At 34.6% G+C, this 19,056-nt stretch overlaps 1 protein-coding gene across 7 annotated transcripts in view; it reads right to left on the reverse strand.

Annotated features, from left to right (window-relative positions):
* Positions 1-19,056, reverse strand: part of LOC144971441 (protocadherin Fat 1-like) — a 281,143-nt gene that overhangs the window by 21,498 nt on the left and 240,589 nt on the right. For 4 of the 7 annotated variants that reach the window (XM_078912353.1, XM_078912357.1, XM_078912354.1 and 1 more), the window contains 15 exons: positions 17,817-18,318; positions 17,175-17,383; positions 16,211-16,355; positions 15,639-15,796; positions 14,674-14,910; positions 13,500-14,021; positions 12,755-12,916; positions 11,748-11,907; positions 11,008-11,247; positions 9,869-10,017; positions 7,425-7,662; positions 5,347-5,561; positions 4,017-4,154; positions 3,393-3,536; positions 2,656-2,673 (listed from right to left, as the gene is read on the reverse strand). In XM_078912353.1, the coding sequence (XP_078768479.1) occupies positions 2,656-2,673; positions 3,393-3,536; positions 4,017-4,154; positions 5,347-5,561; positions 7,425-7,662; positions 9,869-10,017; positions 11,008-11,247; positions 11,748-11,907; positions 12,755-12,916; positions 13,500-14,021; positions 14,674-14,910; positions 15,639-15,796; positions 16,211-16,355; positions 17,175-17,383; positions 17,817-18,318 (3,237 nt within the window). The remainder of the gene's footprint in view (positions 1-2,655; positions 2,674-3,392; positions 3,537-4,016; positions 4,155-5,346; positions 5,562-7,424; positions 7,663-9,868; positions 10,018-11,007; positions 11,248-11,747; positions 11,908-12,754; positions 12,917-13,499; positions 14,022-14,673; positions 14,911-15,638; positions 15,797-16,210; positions 16,356-17,174; positions 17,384-17,816; positions 18,319-19,056) is intronic. The other 3 variants (XM_078912356.1, XM_078912355.1, XM_078912352.1) reach the window with 1 other exon arrangement.

Raw genomic sequence — 19,056 nt, forward strand, 5'->3', positions numbered from 1 at the left:
TCACACTGTGTGACCTTAAGCCACCTCTCTCTCTCCCACCGACACAAGATGCTGTTTTTACAGTAATCAAGAATGGTTTTTAAACATCATTTCATAGCAATGAAAAACTATATATAGATGCTTTAGAATAAATCAATCAATCAATCAAACACACAAACACCGCCCCCCCCCCCCCCCCCCCCGCCCCTCCCCACCACCCTCGTCCAATATTTTGAATACTTGCAAATTCACTCCCAAATAATTTACATGAATACAAATAATTTACTTCACTAATCTGAGCCTCAAAGAAGATTAGATTATCCTGAAAGTAATTCAATCTTAGACTGCAATCTACATGAGTGCATTCATTTTCCTTTCCAGTCCGTCTTGCCCTCATTTGACATTTCCTCTCATTCGGTCTCTTGTTTTATCAGAGCAAAGTGAGTGCAACTCAATCATTTTTAGTTGCAGGACAAAACTCAAACCGAATGCAACGTTTTATCTCAGAAGTAAAATTTCTATCAGTTCTTTGTTATTGTTTTTAGAACACCTTTGTATGATCATAATTCTGACTAAATAAATGTTAGAATAGTAATATGCATGATGCGTTTATTCAAAGTTTTGGGTGTTGCATATACATTCTATGGTTGATGCTGTGTCATGACAATTTGGATGCTTCAACCTTCTAGGAACAGTCCTTGTCTGAACCTGTATTAAAACGAACTCTCTCTCTCTCTCTCTCTCTCTCTCTCTCTCTCTCTCTCTCTCTCTCTCTCGCTCGCTCTCTCTCTCTCCCACTTTCTGTCCACTAATCTGTAATTCATTGTCTAAATCAAAATATTTCCATTTTACATCAATTAAGACTTTATCGTCATAGACTAAATGACTGTGAAAGACTACAAGATTACTTAAACTATAATATATTATATACATCATCGTCTCTGGACTGCTGAGGTTAATCGTGTTTATGATTGTTAGTGAATGTAAAATACACACAACACAGTAGAGACAGTTTTAGCCATATATCATTCTTTAGACCTGATTATCAAAGTCATACATAGCACGTTTAACATTGACATTTGCTATATAAACCCATATCATATTTATTTGATTGAGAGTACAAAGTAGGAGCAACCTGAATAGTACTTTTTATTAATAGTACTATATATTATCTTATCCAAAGTAAGAAAGATAAAATTTTCATCTTTGCTTTCGTTTTCGCCCTGATTATTGAAGAGAACTTTTTTTTTTCAAACACCAAATCACTTGCACTCATATCTGAAGCAAAGTTGGGAAATTATCTTAAATTGTCTGTACTGACAAGAATCTGGTTTTGTGTTCATAAGAAAACTCTCTCCAATAATTTCATTCAATTCTGCTCTTTCTTTATACCAAGAAATGACAAGAACAAAAAAGTAAGTAATGGAAACTCATGAAAAAACAATTTGTAAACATGATCAGAACATTGAATTAGTAACACCAAACAGCAATTAAAATGCATCTGAATACCAGCTGACGAAGGTCTAAATGTTTGAAATCTTAATTTAATTCATTTTAACAGGATCTGTTGTTGCGATTTGAAAGTAGCCTTAGTAGCATAACACAGGCAAATGTTTGGGTTATTAAAAAATAATAATAAAAACGGATTAAATGAAATGGAATTTATATGTTTACATTCATTGCACACAAAATCAAAATGGGGTTGACTGCATTTTAATTTACACTTTGATATGGAAAATAAATTTAAGAATATCATGAAACAAAAGATCCGATCTATAGATGATTTTGATAGCGAAAAGACTTTCCTAAATAAGTACTGTAAAAACAAATAAGAATGTAATTGCGTTTTAGTTTTTACTGTTGATTTTTTTTTTCCAATTCGAGATCTAAGTGATAGCATTTCAGTCTATAGCAGACTTATAGCCTACATATTAAATAAAACAGATGACGATGTAAAAACAACGTGAAATGCACGAAGGAGGAAGAGGCATACATGAAAAAAATGACAGGAGATAGCTCATATACATAATTCTAACTTGATCATTACAGCCGATAAGAATTAAATTTGCACTTTAACAGGGAAAAAAAAAAAAGGGGGGGGGGGTGAAAAAGTATTAAACAAGAACTCCCAGATCATTCCAATGTGAATTACTATTTAATGTCATCTAGTACATTCTGGCCATGCTCTGAGCCTAAATCAAAGATTACCCAAAAACAAGCCCTCCTAATCCAGTCTATGGGTTTTTTTTTTATATTACACAGTATCCACCACTTTTCCTCAAGCCCTGTAGACCGACCCACAAGGCCTGTGGATAGTAAGGTGCTACCTGTTGTCTAAAAACGGTATATGTATGTATATATATATATATATATATATATATATATATATATATATATATATATATATATATATATAAATATAATTTGTATCACTCACTTATATATGGCCAAGACATTATATATATATATATATATATATATATATATATATATATATATATATATATATATATATATATATATATAAGAGAGAGAGAGAGAGAGAGAGAGAGAGAGAGAGAGAGAAAGAGAGAGAGAGAGAGAACACAGATTATCTGGATGCAGTAGTTTGTTAGACACAAAGTTAAGAGCACGTCACACAAGAATGCAATGCAATCAATAAATAGGACTACTTACATGAGCAAAAAGTGAACTCTAAAAAATGACATTGTAGTGGTAAACGAAAAATAAAAAATTGTTGCACTTTTATTTTAAAACAAGACAACGCTTACGATATAATTTGCACGTTTATAGTTTAAAAATTATCAAAGCCAAAGAAATGCATTTCAGAAGAAGGAAAAAATACTCATAGACATCCATGTATTATTCCCCCCCCCCCCTCCTTTTCTTTCACCCAGCCCCCTTGTAAATGCCCATATGCAGGCAATCACTGAATGAATTAAATAAAATCAAATATAGAAAACAAAACGAAACAAACAAAATTAATAAAAAAATTCAAATTTTATAACAAAATTAAAAATAGAAACAAAATCAATTTAATCAATTTCAAATTCCAAAAGGATTTTATCAATTCGTATAAATGATAGGAGCATTAAATAACAATAGAAAACAAAAAAAAACACAAATATCAACAAATCTCATATGAAAGAAAAATTAGTGAAAGAATTTTATAAAAAAGAGAGAGAGAGAGTGAGAGAGAAAGAAAGAGAGAGAGAGAGAGAGAGAGAGAGAGAGAGAGAGAGAGAGAGAGAGAGAGAGAGACAGAGAGATAGAGATCATACAGACAGGAAATAAAACCCCACTTTTCAATTGCAACAACAAGCTTTAGATAAAAGAATTTCCTCTATAATATAATATATGTACATGATACCCCCCCCCCCCCCCCACACACACACACCAGTGAAATTACACACCTGTACAATTCCCTTATACGAGTCCTGAGAGAAGACGGGCACGTTGTCATTGGCATCATCCAACAGGATATTGACTCGTGTGGTGGTCATCAGCATGGGGATGCCTGAGTCGTGGGCCTGAATCACCAGGTAGAAACTGCTGATCTGTAGACACAAATAGAGAAACAAGTTTGGATTGACTTTGAATACCTCTGGGTTTTTTTAATGTTGAAGGAAATAAATGATCACTACTCACTCAGGTGAGAATAAGTAGCTGGTTATAGATAGAACAAAGCTGACGTCACTCAGGCCTTTGTTATTGTTTATTGCCATCCGCATTTATGAGTAATTGTCACTAAACTGTATCAACCAGACTATATACGTTCAAGGTTACACATAGTTTGGCGTGTTGGTCCGTTATACTTCCAGATGGCAATGTTGTGAGCTTCTTAGCCAAGCGCATTCTATCTATAGGCAATGGAGGATATTGTAAGAGTGTTAGAACAAAAATGCGACTTGAATGGAAAAGAAATTTGAAATGAAACACTGTGAAGCTAATTAAGCATGGTAAGTCTGTGAAAATGCACTTCATAAATGTTGATATTTTATGTTAAGTATTTTCCATTATACTTATTTTTGACTAACCGTCTCTCTATCCAATTTCTCTGTGACTTGAATGATCCCATCCGAGGGGCCTATGGTAAAACTGTTGAGTCGATTGCCATCCACAATGCTGTATGTGATTCTAGCATTGGGCATGCTGTCACTGTCAGTGGCCAGGACCTGAAATACCATTGGGTTTCAATTCATTGTATTTGTGTATAGTATTATTATTATTATTATTATTATTATTTATTATTATTATTATTATTATTATTATTATCATTATTATTATTGCTTGTTTTGTAAGCTATAAATGATAACTATAAGAGTGTTACTTCTTTATTATTATTATTATAATTGTTAGAATAATTTGTTCAGAGAGATGTTACGACTATTGGCCTAAAATAAACATTTGATTTGATATGATTTGATTTGATGTGTATCCAGAGTAATGAAAGATCCTAATATTAATTAACCCGCCTGTTCGCAAATTGTTAGTAAAGCGACTATTACTTTTTTAAAAAATCAAAAACTATCTTTTTTTTTAAACCTTTAATCATGAAATTAACAAATAAAATTTATATGATGACTATGATGATGATGATGATGATGACAACGACAGTGTATAGTGAGGCTCCAGTCCTCCTCTTCCCTTAATCTCAAATAACAGAAACAAAGTATCAGCCCACCATACAGGAAGTAGAGATTGTATTACAGAATAGAGGATTTGCAGAGGACAAAAAAGAGTTCATGTATTCTCCTTCCGAGTCACTTGGCCTGCGTGAAACAGACAATATCAATTGCTTATTGTCCCTTGGATAGGATGCCAGTCTATCGCAAAGTATTCCAAAGATATAACAATCACTGCTGGTGGACAGATGGGGGTAAAGGGGGGTAGGGGGGGGGGGTCAGAAAAAAATCTCGATTGAACCAGGATCGACCTCTGACCCTTTGCTCGTCAAGCGAGTGTTCTACAAAATGAACAATCAGGACACCCTTGTCTATTATCAGAGCTGATGGCGACAAAAAGTGAAAAAAAAAAGAGGAACATTTTTTAACGATTGCATTTAAGCATCATTGTTACTGTACTAACCCCTAGTTTTTGAGCAATTGAGATGACAAACTATTAGCTAGTTTCTGGAGAGAGGGAAACTGCATCTATTTGTTCCACAAATCATCACATCTCTCACTGCTATTACCTTTAATTGAGAGTAATATATTTTTAAAAAAAGAGAAATTTCCTCCTCGGACTCCAAAATGGCGGATTTCTGTGGATCCGAGGAAAACCATCAGCACTGTGTTACAGGGTAAAATGAAGTTATTTTGGACCATCAAGGAAAATAAAGACAAAACGCTGGCTTCAAATACAAACCTTGAAAATTTCTGTCCCTATCTCTGCCGTTTCTATGACTCTAATTGAATAGGAGTCTTGGCTGAACAGTGGAGCATTGTCGTTGATGTCAGTTACGTTTATGCTGATGATAGCAGTGTTGGTGAGTGGAGGTGTGCCTTTGTCAGTGGCCAATATGGTTAGGAAGTATTCCCTGGACAGTTCGTGGTCAAGCGGCTCTGCAACCCTCAAAACACCTGCAAATTAAAAAAAAACATAATGAAAATTTTAACTCTGTTATAAATTTATAAATGGACATTGAACACGTTGAAAGAAATTAAGTCATGAAAAATATTAGACTTCAGCGTCCTAATGGTAGTGAATGATGATGATGATGATGAGGATGATAATGGATGATGATAACGCTGACGTTGATAATGATGTCAAACTAAGTTCATACAGCCCTCAACTTTAATAGCGTGCCTCACAATATGAGATCTCATTGAAAAGCTGGATCTAATTACAACTAGGTTAAAATATCTTACATCGGACGAGAGTGTCTTTTCAAAATGTTAACATCTAATGTCATGACACTCATGAATTGAAACTTATTTATTGTCTTATTGTTTTAAAATAGAACAAAAATAAATGTGACCCATCGTCTAAACCCAGTACAACAGTGGTGACAACCAGATGCAGAAAACACACGAAATTCCTTGATCCCGCTTTTAAAAAAAACATTGATTCATATCCTTAATTACAATTAATCCATAGAGGCCCGGTGTTTACTAAAAAAAATTCCCCTGAGGCCCAGTGTAAGGGGCATAACTCTTAACAAAAAAATACCAACACAAAGTTAAAAAATTATTAAACGAGAACCAAATGACATAAAATTATAATTTTAATTCCTTTTTATAGCCAGATAAATTTGCTTTCGAATGATATATAACATGACATGTTTTGATTTCAATAAATTGGGAAAAAAATATTAAAAAAAAAAACTCGTTCCCCGCACCCCCATTCCCGTCATTTTCGTCAATCTTGGACTCCGATTCAGTGTCCGAATCACCTTGATCGGGTGCTAACGCCTCGTCTTGTCCATCCCCACCATCGTTTACATCTTCTCTTTCTAGTTCGATATCGCTTTCATTTCCAAAATCCTCTTCATTGTCTACACCACTCTCCAAAACATCATTTCTAGCGCCACGCAACAAACTCGTGAGGTATGGGAATGCCATTTTTCTGAATTTGATTACTCACTTGCTATCAACGATATAAACGTGCGGTAAAAAGGAAACGGAAATAGAATGATCGCATTACGTTTACGATGTTTCCGGTTTAGAATAAAACGAAGTGATTCGTTGCAATAACAAAGTAAACATGATCCGTTTTTTCTCGGGGGCCGCGGGCGATGACGGGCGATGCGGGCCTCAACAGTCGCGGGCGACTCCAGGGGAAGCGGGCCTCTATGGGTTAATAAACTTGATTCATCTCCTCGATTACAACAACCAAATTTGATTCATCTCCTCAATTACAACAAGCAAATTTGATTCATCTCCTCAATTACAACAAGCAAATTTGATTCATCTCCTCAATTACAACAAGCAAATTTGATTCATCTCCTCAATTACAACAAACAAGCTTGATACATCTCCTCAATTACAACAAACAAATTTGATTCATCTCCTCAATTACAACAAACAAATTTGATTCATCTCCTCAATTACAACAAACAAACTTGATTCATCTCCTCAATTACAACAAACATATTTGATTCATCTCCTCAATTACAACAAACAAATTTGATTCATCTCCTCAATTATAACAAACAAACTTGATTCATCTCCTCAATTACAACAAACAAACTTGATTCATCTCCTCAATTAAACAAAACAAACTTGATTCATCTCCTCAATTACAACAAACAAGCTTGATTCATCTCCTCAATTACAACAAACAAATTTGATTCATCTCCTCAATTACAACAAACAAATTTGATTCATCTCCTCAATCACAACAAACTTAATCCAAGCAATTTGATTGTTAGCAACTAATTGGTTCCACCACTAGCTATACTAGTTTTCGATTATGGGTCACCGTTACAAAAGATGAAAACATACCAGTATTTGCATCAAGAGCAAATTTCCCGAGTTCGTTGCCAGCAGCAATCATATAAGAGATATCAGCGTTGACTCCGATGTCCCTGCTGGTGGCCCTGACCTTGCTGACTGAATGGCCAATGTCCACGGACTCGGACAGTGTGGCGTAGTAACTGGATCGCTCAAACTCAGGTGGGTTGTCATTGACGTCCAGGACTATGACATGTAACACGGATTCTGATGACAGCTTGTTGGAAGTCTGGAGTGTTTCATAAAAAAAGTAATGTAAATGTTGCTGCTCGAAGCTTGAAGAAATAAATAACAATGTGAAATTGAATGTAGGCCTCAATTTAATTACGAAAACAGATGAAATGGACGTTTTGGATTGAATCACTACAGATGAATGAGATAATGTGGTAATGGCGTTGTTTAACATTATCGCATTCATCTGTAGTGTTTCAATCATCCTGTTTTGTTGATAAAGGGGCAACCCAAAACGTCCATTTTATCTGTTTTCGTAATTAAATCGAAGATTACATTCAATATCACATTGCTATTTACTTAATATAAAATGGGAAAGAGAGCTTGCATTGAAATAATCTGATGGTAAACATAATGGAGACGTTATGAACAAGACATAAGTCTGTCATCTGCATTTTTTGCGGCCGGAAATTGGCAAATTTTGGGGGAAAAAAAGAAGCGAAAACGAAATAATGAAAAAAAAAGGGTGAAACTTGAGAAATGTTGCAGCTTTGCCTGGGCCCAAACCAAAGGAACTACTCTCTACGGATAATGATCCTTTAAAATCTTTGTAACAACGCTATTCACAGTCATTTCATTTCTCAAGTCAAATAAATCGAGTCACTTACACTTCCAACTTCAGTCATGGATCGTTTCGTCAAAAAATCTTCAAATAAGGACCCAAAGTGCGGCAAATTTTTGGACAAATTATGGTCTTTTTGGCAAATTTCTTGGCAAATTTTGGGGGGTTTTTTTTGCAAATTTTGGCAAATTTTAGGTCTCAATTTGGCAAAAAATGCAGATGACAGATAAGTTGACGAAAAAATACAAGCAAACTTACTTTCTATTTTAATCAAGTGATGACACTGACAAAAAGTCAAAAACGAGGACAATTTTCACATAAAAAAATCACCTGGGGGATAATTGTTGAAATACAGGGAAGTAGGAAGGAGACTTGTTTGTTTTTGTTTTTAGGGGTTTTACGGCGCTTGCAACACATATAAATCATTTCAGCGTCAGTAAAAAAGGCAGAAAAGGAGATAATAAATGGTTCTAGAATTACAATTTAGGCACTCAAGATAAATGAAGACAAAGGGGAATTGATTCAAATAGGGAACAGGTGTAGATTCCAAGAGCACACTTGAGATCACTGAAATGTCTTATCCTGACATAAGCACAGGTCCCCACTAAGAAGTTCAAACTCAAATGTTTACAAATCATATATATATATATATATATATATATATATATATATATATATATATATATATATATATATATATATATATATATATATATATATATCTATATCTATATCTATATATATATATATATATATATATATATATATATATATATATGTAAAACAAAAAAAAAATACAGTGCATGACAGAGAGATAATACAAAAAATACAAAAAAATATCATCTCCCAAAACTAACTATACATTTGACTGTTTCCCTCCCATGTCAGGGTATCCGGCCAGGGCCAGGACAAAACCAAGTAATCTCATTCCAAGACAAAGACAGAAAGCATGTTGGAAAATAGATATAGGGGGATAGACGACACAGCAAGTACCTCCCTGCCCATGTGGGAGGTCAGGAACCCCACCCAGAGGAGGAAGACTTGTGAATGTGTTGAAACAAAACTAGTTATTTTTAACCTCTATCCAGGTGTCGGCCTAGCCTTTGTCAACTTTGTTGTTCTCCACCTCGCCCACATTCTGACAGTTCCCAATCACCACAGTTTCAAGAAGGTTATGACATGTATTGACAATAACAACAAAAAAAGTTACGGCTTATTCTAGCGATAATTTTAAAAATCTCTTTTCCTATAAAACTAATGAAGTGGATGTCACTCAGCTCTTTATGGTTGTTTATAGACACCAGTTGGGTGATTAGTTCTCTCAGTTATATCAATCAGACTATAAACATATTAGGCTGTACATAGTTATGCGTGTTGGTCTATTTCATCTGGAGGGCAGATGTGACTATTTTAACTAAACCCAGAGCATCAATATTCTACCATGCATGAATGGAGCAAATCCATATCTTTCTTGTCTTACCATTCTGATTTTCTTTCAGTTATCAGCAGATTTTTACAGCCAATTCTGATTAATACTTGGATCGGAAGATACCAAGATGAGCGGTTTATCATAAAAATGAGATTGCGGTCAGTAAAGAGAGAAAAACAACAAGGAAACGATGTTAGGATGATAAATACTCACAGGGTTGTATGCTATGACTGTCAGGTTGTAGCTGGGATGCCATTCTCTGTCTAACCCTGCCATCAGGCTGATGATTCCGCTCTCTTCATCAATGACAAAAGCATTGGATGAATCATGGCTCAATTTGTACCGAATTTGACTGTTTGCTCCTGGAGAAAAGCCAGATGGAAATGCTGTCATTTTGTTTAAATTTAAAATAAAAGTAATAAAAAAAAATTTCATGAAGAAATGTCTGTTTAAGTAAAACATGATGTTTGCTCATAATTTTAAACTTTTGTATTCTCAAGAAAAAAATAAAAATAAAAGGAGATGGAGGGAAAGAGAGAGAGAGAGAGGGAGAGAGAGAGAGAGAGAGAGAGAGAGAGAGAGAGAGAGAGAGAGAGAGAGAGAGAGAGAGAGAGAGAGAGAGAGAGTGAGTGAGAGAGAGAGGGAGAGAAAGAGAAAGAGAAAAAAAATCATTTCAGTATCAAAACTATTTCCATATCACAGTATCAGGAGGTGTTATCAACATTGAATTGAAGATTGACTTTTGAAACCCAAGAGTAACTCATGTTCTTACGTTGCATTTCATATCTGAATAATTATTCAATTGCAATAATCCGAACAGAATAGAATACATTTCAACTACAAATTTAACATTTAAAAAAATAGCCCATAGAATTTTTAATTCAATTAAAATTTTAAACAAGAAAGAAGAAATTTTAACACGTCAAAAATGGACAACTTATACAAATGATATGGTCGAACAATAAGTTCCTTTAAAGGGTTTGAGATAGAATGGGTAAGTAAGCTTTGTAACCCTTATGAAAGGTAAGAGATAAATTTTCCTATAGCATTTTCAGTATTACAGAAGCATTGCTGACCCCATATGTCTGAAATACTCATCAAATTTAGATCAATACGTTCTGAGGATTTTGTCAAAATAACTCAAAACTATGCATTTTACGAACTGTTTACAAATTAGAATAGTTAATTTGCAATTCAATAGATTATTACAGTTCTGAAAAAAATTGATATTTATGTATGGACACGTGTAAACTGTTGCTGAATTTTAATCTTTTCACTCTGCATCGTATCTTAGGATATGCGAGGCACACAAAAATTATCATCATCCTCTTCATAATTATTATTAATATTACCAGTGTCGGCATCCACAGCAACAACCCTGGTGACCAAGGTGTTGATTTTGGCATCCTCCTTGATGCTGTAGGACTCCCTTAGACTACCAGGAGGGAATTCAGGGGCATTGTCGTTGACGTCTTTAAGGAATATGAGGATGGAAGTAGAGCAGCTGAGACCTCCACTGTCTCTGGCAAGGGCCGTCAATTTAAACTCTGGTGCTGTCTCTCGATCCAACAATTTGGCAGTCACAATTAATCCTGATAAACATAATAAAGATGACAATGAAAGTATTATTATTATTATTATTATTATTATTATTATTATTATTATTATTATTATTATTATTATTATTATTATTATTATAATCATTATTTTAATTATTATTATTATTATTATTATTATTATTAATTATTATTATTATTATTATTTATTTATTATTATTTTAATTATTATTATTATTATTATTATTATTATTATTATTATTATTATTATTATCATTATTATCATCATCATCATCATCATCATCATCATCATCATCATCATCATCATCACATCATTCATCATCATCATCATCATCATTATTATTTATTATTATTTATTATTATTATTATTATCTTTATAATAATAATTATTATTATCATTATTATTATTATTATTATTATTATTATTATTATTATTATTATTTAGAAAACGAAGGGAAAGAAGAGAAAAAAAAAGAAAAACAAAACTAAATAAACTTGACATTTTTATGACAAACCTGAATTTTTATCAATTCTGAAATTGTCAGCCCCAGTTCCTTCCAAACTGTAGACAATTTTGGTGTTAATTGTCCCCTTTTCGTCTGCATCTGTTGCGTGGATTCTAGCAATGGCTGTGCCCATGAGGATGTCTTCATTTTGGATTACTTGGTAGAAAGGCTGAAATGTGTAGTGTATGTTTGTGTGTGTGAGTGTGAGAAGGGGGGGGGGGGGGGGGGGGAGATGGGTAAAGAAGTAAAAAATAAAACTTCTTGATTAAAGAAAAGCATGAATTATGTGAAAGGAGAAACCTTCATGTACTCAACAAATTGGCCAATTGTAGCCTCCAAAAATATATTCATCAACTAAATCACGAAAAGTGAGTATGGATTCACAGTAAGAAAATAAATTCATATATTTTTTGTTGAGAGTCAGAATAACAAGATTTAGATTTTAAAAAAATTAGAACCATCTTTTCTTTTTTCTTTTTTTATGCTGCAGAGTAGCCACAAGCACCAAACGGTCTGTATATTTTTTGGGGAAAATCCGAATTTCAATTTTTGAAAATCTGCACCGACATAAAACATGATTTCTGATCTTATTGATATAAATTGACACTTTAAAAGTGATATAAGGTCAATCAGGCCACAAAGTCATCAAAAGAAAATAACACTTTCAACAATTTTCTAAAAGAAAAAAAAAACATGTCTATGGGGGAAAAAATCTAATTTAGTCAATTTGGGCTTTAAAAAATCTTATTCAGATTAAATCTGTTTTTGTGTCCGATCTGGTGCTGTCAAGACAAAAACCTTGTATAGCTGCAATTGGGCCATTCCTATCTTTGCGATCAGAAAAATTCCTTGCATCTATACACAACTTCTTTAAAAATATGTCCATGTAATGTAAACATTTAGGAGACTTTAATTTTGTAATGCTAAATATAATTTTTAGCTCTCTTGTAAAATGATATGAGGACATTTGAGCCGCAGCACTGCCAAAGGTGAACCATAAGAGATGTTGCACTAACCTGATCACACACTGGGGCATTGTCATTGTCGTCCAGAATATCCACGTCAATGGTGACGTAGGACACAAAGGCTCCGTCTGTTGCTGCCACAGTCAGATGATAATGGGAGATCAGTTCTCTGTCCAGGATTGAGTTCACAAACACCTCCCCATTGTTGTGGACCTGTGGAAGAGGAAATTAAGGATGGAGATGTTAAACTTAAACTTGAGCTTTTATCCATTAAACGTGCTCAAAGCGCTTTACAAGTGGTCCCTAGCCAACAGCAACACGAAAAATGTAGGAAGTGACATGACGCCTGTTAGGTGAAATTACATATTTTTCGGACAGAGACAACACTGTTAACGGCCAGGTACTCATTTTACACCTGAGTACAGTGAGAGAATGTGAGTAAAGAGCCTTTTCCAAGGACTCAACTATGTGCCGAGCGAGGCTCGAATCCCCAGGATCTTCCGATCCAAAAGCGAGTGTCAGACTACATGACCACATAGATGTAATAACTCGTATGTCACAGGAATTCAATTTTAACTCTTATACTTAAAACACAAAATTTATTTGACATAAAAGAATAAAAATCCCCAAAACAAACAAAAACAAAACAAAACAAAGCCAAAAAAAAACCCAACCCAACTTAGCGTACATGTGAAAATGATGGGCCTTTATTTCATAATCAGAATATATAAAAGATTGTGATTGATTGATTGATTAATTGTGATTGATTGATTGATTAATTGATTGATTGACTAACCTGAAAAGCTCCCTGGAGGTTGCCATCAGTAATGTAATACGTGACATCTGCATTAACGCCTGTATCTTGATCCGTCGTCCTCAAACTGACCAAAACTGTCCCAGGCAATGCTCCTTCATTGACAGCTGCTTTGTAATTGCTTTGCTCAAACACGGGTATATTGTCATTGACGTCTGTCACTGTGATGACTACGCTAGTCGTGGATGTGAGAGCCACAGCGTTCTTGGATTTCCATGCATTTCTAGGACTGTCATACACCAGTACTGTCAGGTTGTATTCAGGCTGACTCTCACGATCCAGTTCTGTCAGCAAAGAGATCCAGCCCGATTTGCTGTCAATGGAGAAGATACTAGAGATTCCCTGCATGCTTGGTGCAAATGCAAAGGTCAAAGGTTTTGTTTCCTGGTCAATGTCTCTTGCCTGTAGTTGTACAATAGAATATTGGGGTGGGCTGTCTTCGGGGACACTGACTGTGTATGGAGTGGAGGTGAATTCTGGGCTGTTATCATTGACATCATGAACCTTGGTAAAAGAAACCAATAGCAAGCATAAACATCAGTGTATACATTTTTTGGCATTAGTCTCAGATGAATTTTAAAAATTGATAATTTCATTTCATAACCAGCTGGACTGAAAATTTGATACTGACGTAGACCTTCAGAGTCATGAGTCGAATGGGCTGGGGTTTATATCGTTTTCAATAGCATTAAAGCGGCAAGTGCTTGCTATCTGTTGGATAGGATGCTGACCTAACAAAAAAAAAGTTCCACAGGAGCTAATAGACCCAACTACATAATCAGTGCTGAGTGTACAGTGTAGTCAGGAAACAACTTAGCTGTATGTGAAATATCGACTCATAAGTCTTTAGACGACAAAACAAATCTTATTTCACTACACTAACTAGATAGATTATTTGATAATGTTTCACTTTAATAATAAGTGGAAAATTTTCAAAATAATGATAAGATAATTTCAATCAAACTATAACTATACTATTTTTTGTATCATAATACTCCACTACAAATTTCAGATTATCTCGGTAACTTTTACATCAAAAATTGTTCTTGAATCTAGAAAAAGACCAACAGGGAGGTTGAGACCATAGTGTGACCATGCCATGGACAAGTTGGGACACCTTACACATATTCACACTTGACAGAATGTTTGTGATTACCTGGATTATCACTTCTAAATGATCCACTAGCACAGGTGATGTTTTTGTTTCTGCCCTCACAAAAAGTGAGTAAGTTGAAGTAGTTTCCCTGTCTAAAGGTCGTTTGAGGTAAATTTGTCCCCGCCCATTGATGCTGAATACCGGTGGGTTGTTGGACTCCGGAGTGTGGCCAGGAATAATGACATAGGTGACAGGATTAGCACTTCGGGCGATCAAAGTTGTGATTAACGTCTCCGGCTGGGGAAGTTTTATAATGGAGAGATATGTCAAGTACAATTGGTCTAATAATATATCAGAATATGGGTGCTTCTTAATAATATTAATAATGCACATTTGTAAAGCTAATTATCCTGTTCTATACAGGCCCTAGGCTTCTTCCCAATCAGAAAAAAACCTGATAATTCTTAACTCAGTGCATTCTCTCTTTTATGACTTTCCATCTCTTTATTACCTATGAATGCTGCCCTTTCAAACACTTCACATTTTAAAGAGAAGTGTTCTGTAGAGATTCAGATAAAGTATTTCACATAATTATTGAATTTGAAATCCGTCCAGCTATGCCAAATACTATTTAATTATTATAATTAATTAACGATGTAATTATTTTCTTTTCTCAATAACCGATTATCTTTTGAGTCTTTGTAATTGCTTAAGACACGCTAGACCATTGCCTTGAAATGTCACAAGATTTAATAAAATGGATGTAAGTACAAAAAGATTAATCTGTAGGAACAGAGATACCCTGATAAGCAACACTTCAAATTATTACCATTACATTATTGTTATCAATTCATACTTGAGATCACACAGAAAACGTAAGTGTAATTTTTTTATTTGTCATGCAGATTCTTGAAGTCATTAACAATGTATCAGCATCCTTAATATTACATTTAAGATTATAGCAGTCCTAAAAGAACACTTTATAGAATTTTATCTTCTTCTTTATTGGTGAAACATGACTATACCTTTTTATTCTCTCTAATGAGATAGGTCCTTTGTTTGTCAGAGAACTGAGGGGGAATGCTCATCTTCCCGATGACCAAGATCTCCACAGGGACATGATTCTCTAGCCTGGGATCGCCTTGGTCGTGAGCACGGATGAAAAACTGGAATACTTTGTTCTCTGTTATGGTGTAATAAAAGTACTATCAATATTAGATAAACCACTAAATTGATTTTTTTTTTCAAATATAAGAGTTGTTCGATAAATAAGTTGATAACTTGGCATAGTTGATTTCTAATATATTACAGTGGTAATTGGTGAGGTTAATGTCAGAATTGAAATATAGGCAGGCACAGTGATATTTTCATAATCAAATCTACACAAATTTAAAAGAATGTTTATGATCCATGAAATAGACAGAGTTTGAATATAAATTAAAAATGGTGAGGCCCATTGATCATTTTAAAGTCTGTGGAAATATGTTGTACAAATGTTATCTATTTATTTTACATGACAGACAATATCAAATAGTAAGAACAAGGAAAAAGGAGGAGGAGGGAGGATGGGGGAGGGTGTATGTCAAGCTATACTCACCAGCATGTTCTAGAGAAGCCTTTGTGCTTATCAAACCAGAATCTCTATCGACCTCAAAAAGCTGCCTGACTTCCTGGTCTTCTCCTTGATGAATACTGTACTGGATTTGACCATTTAGACCATCGTCAGCATCCACAGCACGCACCTATCAGTGGACAACCATATTCAAAATAAGCCATGTTGTATGTATAGTCGACTCATGTATGAATAAAACAAGGGAAGAAGGCAGTGACTAATATTGTAAGATATCATGAAAAGGATGCCAAATAGGTAACTTGCACTCCATGAAGTAAAAATTTGGTTCTATGTGAGACCCTTATGGGGGAAAACATGAAACATTGTAGAACACATGGAGGACTGTAAGCCAATATTGAATCACATTCATTCAAATCTCAAACGAAGCAAAATGAGTCTTGGTGTTCCATGGGCCTGGACAATATCATACACATTTATTAAAGAACAAAAAAATATGTTTCACATAAAAGAAGACAACAGTTACAAGAAAAAGGTTTTCTTTGCCCCCCCAAAATGTTTGCCAGTTTAAGAATATACGTACATGACTATATGTACATGAACAGTAAGATAGCCGTGTAGGCAAACGTTAATAAATATGATATAACAAATACTGAAATGAGCAAAAAGTTATAAGAATGTGATGGATTGTCACTCAAAAGTGAAACAACAGGGTCTAGAGCAGTTGATCCCTTTTTTTTGTATATAAAAGTCAAATGCAGTCACAGTGCCGTGAACCAAAGTGAGATTAAAACATTTTTTAAGCCCGGCAATTGGCTTTTGCATATTATCTCAATGACCTTTAATAACAGACATCAAGATCTATTTAAAAACCATCCATAGCCAAATCAATAATCCTTATTCAGCCATTGGAGATCTCCAGCTACCCACCATATTCAGCCATTGGGGGTCTCCACCCAGCAACAAACCAATCTAGAAAGGAAATCCTTACCCTGATGATGGTGGACCCAGGTTTGACCAGATGAGCCACATTAACCTTGTACTCCTCCATTAAAAACTTTGGCACATTGTCATTTTCGTCCTTGACTCGAACAACTACAGTGGCAAATCCCATTTTCCCTCCATTGTCTGTCACAGAGATCTTGAAGCGGTAAATGCTTCTATCCTCTCGATCCAACATTTTCTTGGTAAAAATGTCCCCTGAAACGGGTTTTAAATCGATTATAACAATTTCATAGAAAATCACACCATTGAGGCTTGTATGGGCCAAACATACAACAACCCATTAATACTGGGTCATATACAGACATAACTACATCAACAAGCCTTTAATAAAAGTCAAATACAGGGAATGAAAAATGACATATACAAGAAAATCTAATGGTGAAATCAGTACACAAATAAAATAATGTCTTCAAAACAGTAGATAAACAAACCTCACTCAATGTATATCTGTGTAAGGTAAGGAGTTCCTAATTAACGAAAATTTTGAAAGCGTTAATTAATTCAGATTAATTAAGACCATTCCATTGCTCTTAATCAAAAGCTCACATTCTTAAAAAATATATTTTTAAAAGCATTTAACAAAATTGACTTAAGGGTTTATACTTAAAAAATACCCAAAATCTCTTACCTGTATCTGCATCAATGGAGAACAACTCGGTCACGCCATTGTCCATGATGGAATAGGTAACCATCCCATAATCATCTCGGTCTCTGTCAATGGCTGTGGCAGCAACGATTCGGGTACCCATGGCCTCCATCTCCGATACGACAGCATTGTAAACCACCTTGTTGAAGACTGGTGCATTGTGGTTACTGTTGCGCACTTTGACAGAGATGCTTGCAAAGCTTGTGTAAACTCCATCGCTGACTGAGACATTCAAGGTATAGGAGGACTCCAGACTGGGTTCTCTTTTCTTAGACAGCGTGATAATTCCAGAGTCAGAGTCTATATCAAAGGCAAAATTGGAATTGCCACTGGTGATTCGATAATACAGATTATTTAGATCAGAGTCATCGGGATCAATGGCTGACAACTTGAATACCAGCTGGCCTCTGGATAATTTGTCACTGATGTAGCAGTTGTAGGACGGCTGGCTGAACGCTGGGGGGTTGTCATTTACATCAAGTACCTGAAACAGACAAGCAAAAGAAATAATAAACAAATTTGGCAAAGGCAATTTACAGAAAATAACCTGGTGACCCAGAAATGAATTATTGCCTGGCTGGAAGAATTAATTAACTAATGTGAAGCGCATTAAGCATGGTAAAGTAAAGGAAATGATCTATATATATATATAGTTGAAGCTGAAGACTCTTTTCCAAATGATTGAACATCCATAATTTAAATTCAGGGACAAAGGCATTCTATATTTCTATTAAACTGATACAGAACAGCCAACCCATAATCCCAGTATTTTTTATTTTGAATTCAATTTTATAATCCTATTACATTCGAGAAAAATGAATTTTAGTAATTACCTTTACTTCTGTAACACTCTGATGTATTAAAATAATAATGAGACATTAGGCCTCATTAAGATTGGTAATAAGATCCAATAAAATGGTGCTATAATCATCATTGCCAGGCTCTAAGAGTGGTCATATCATTCAAATAAGCATTAACCATCTCCTTGCCAGCCATTTTCATAATTTTCCCCAAACCTTCACACCCATCCAACACAAAAACAGACATTTCTTACTCAAACAGAAAAGCAACAAGCACATTCTATTCATAATATTGTTCGATAATATGAACTCTATTACAAAATGTCAAGCTTTTATAGCCATAGCAAAAAGAATTGAAATCTGGATGAGAAAAGTGACGGTTGCATCATAACAAATGTGATGATTTTCCACTGGGTGGTAAG

The sequence above is a fragment of the Berghia stephanieae genome, chromosome 4 (genome assembly GCF_034508935.2).
Source record: "Berghia stephanieae isolate SIO BIC M18660-M18661 chromosome 4, UCSD_Bste_1.3, whole genome shotgun sequence".
In the NCBI taxonomy this organism is placed as follows: domain Eukaryota; kingdom Metazoa; phylum Mollusca; class Gastropoda; order Nudibranchia; family Aeolidiidae; genus Berghia; species Berghia stephanieae.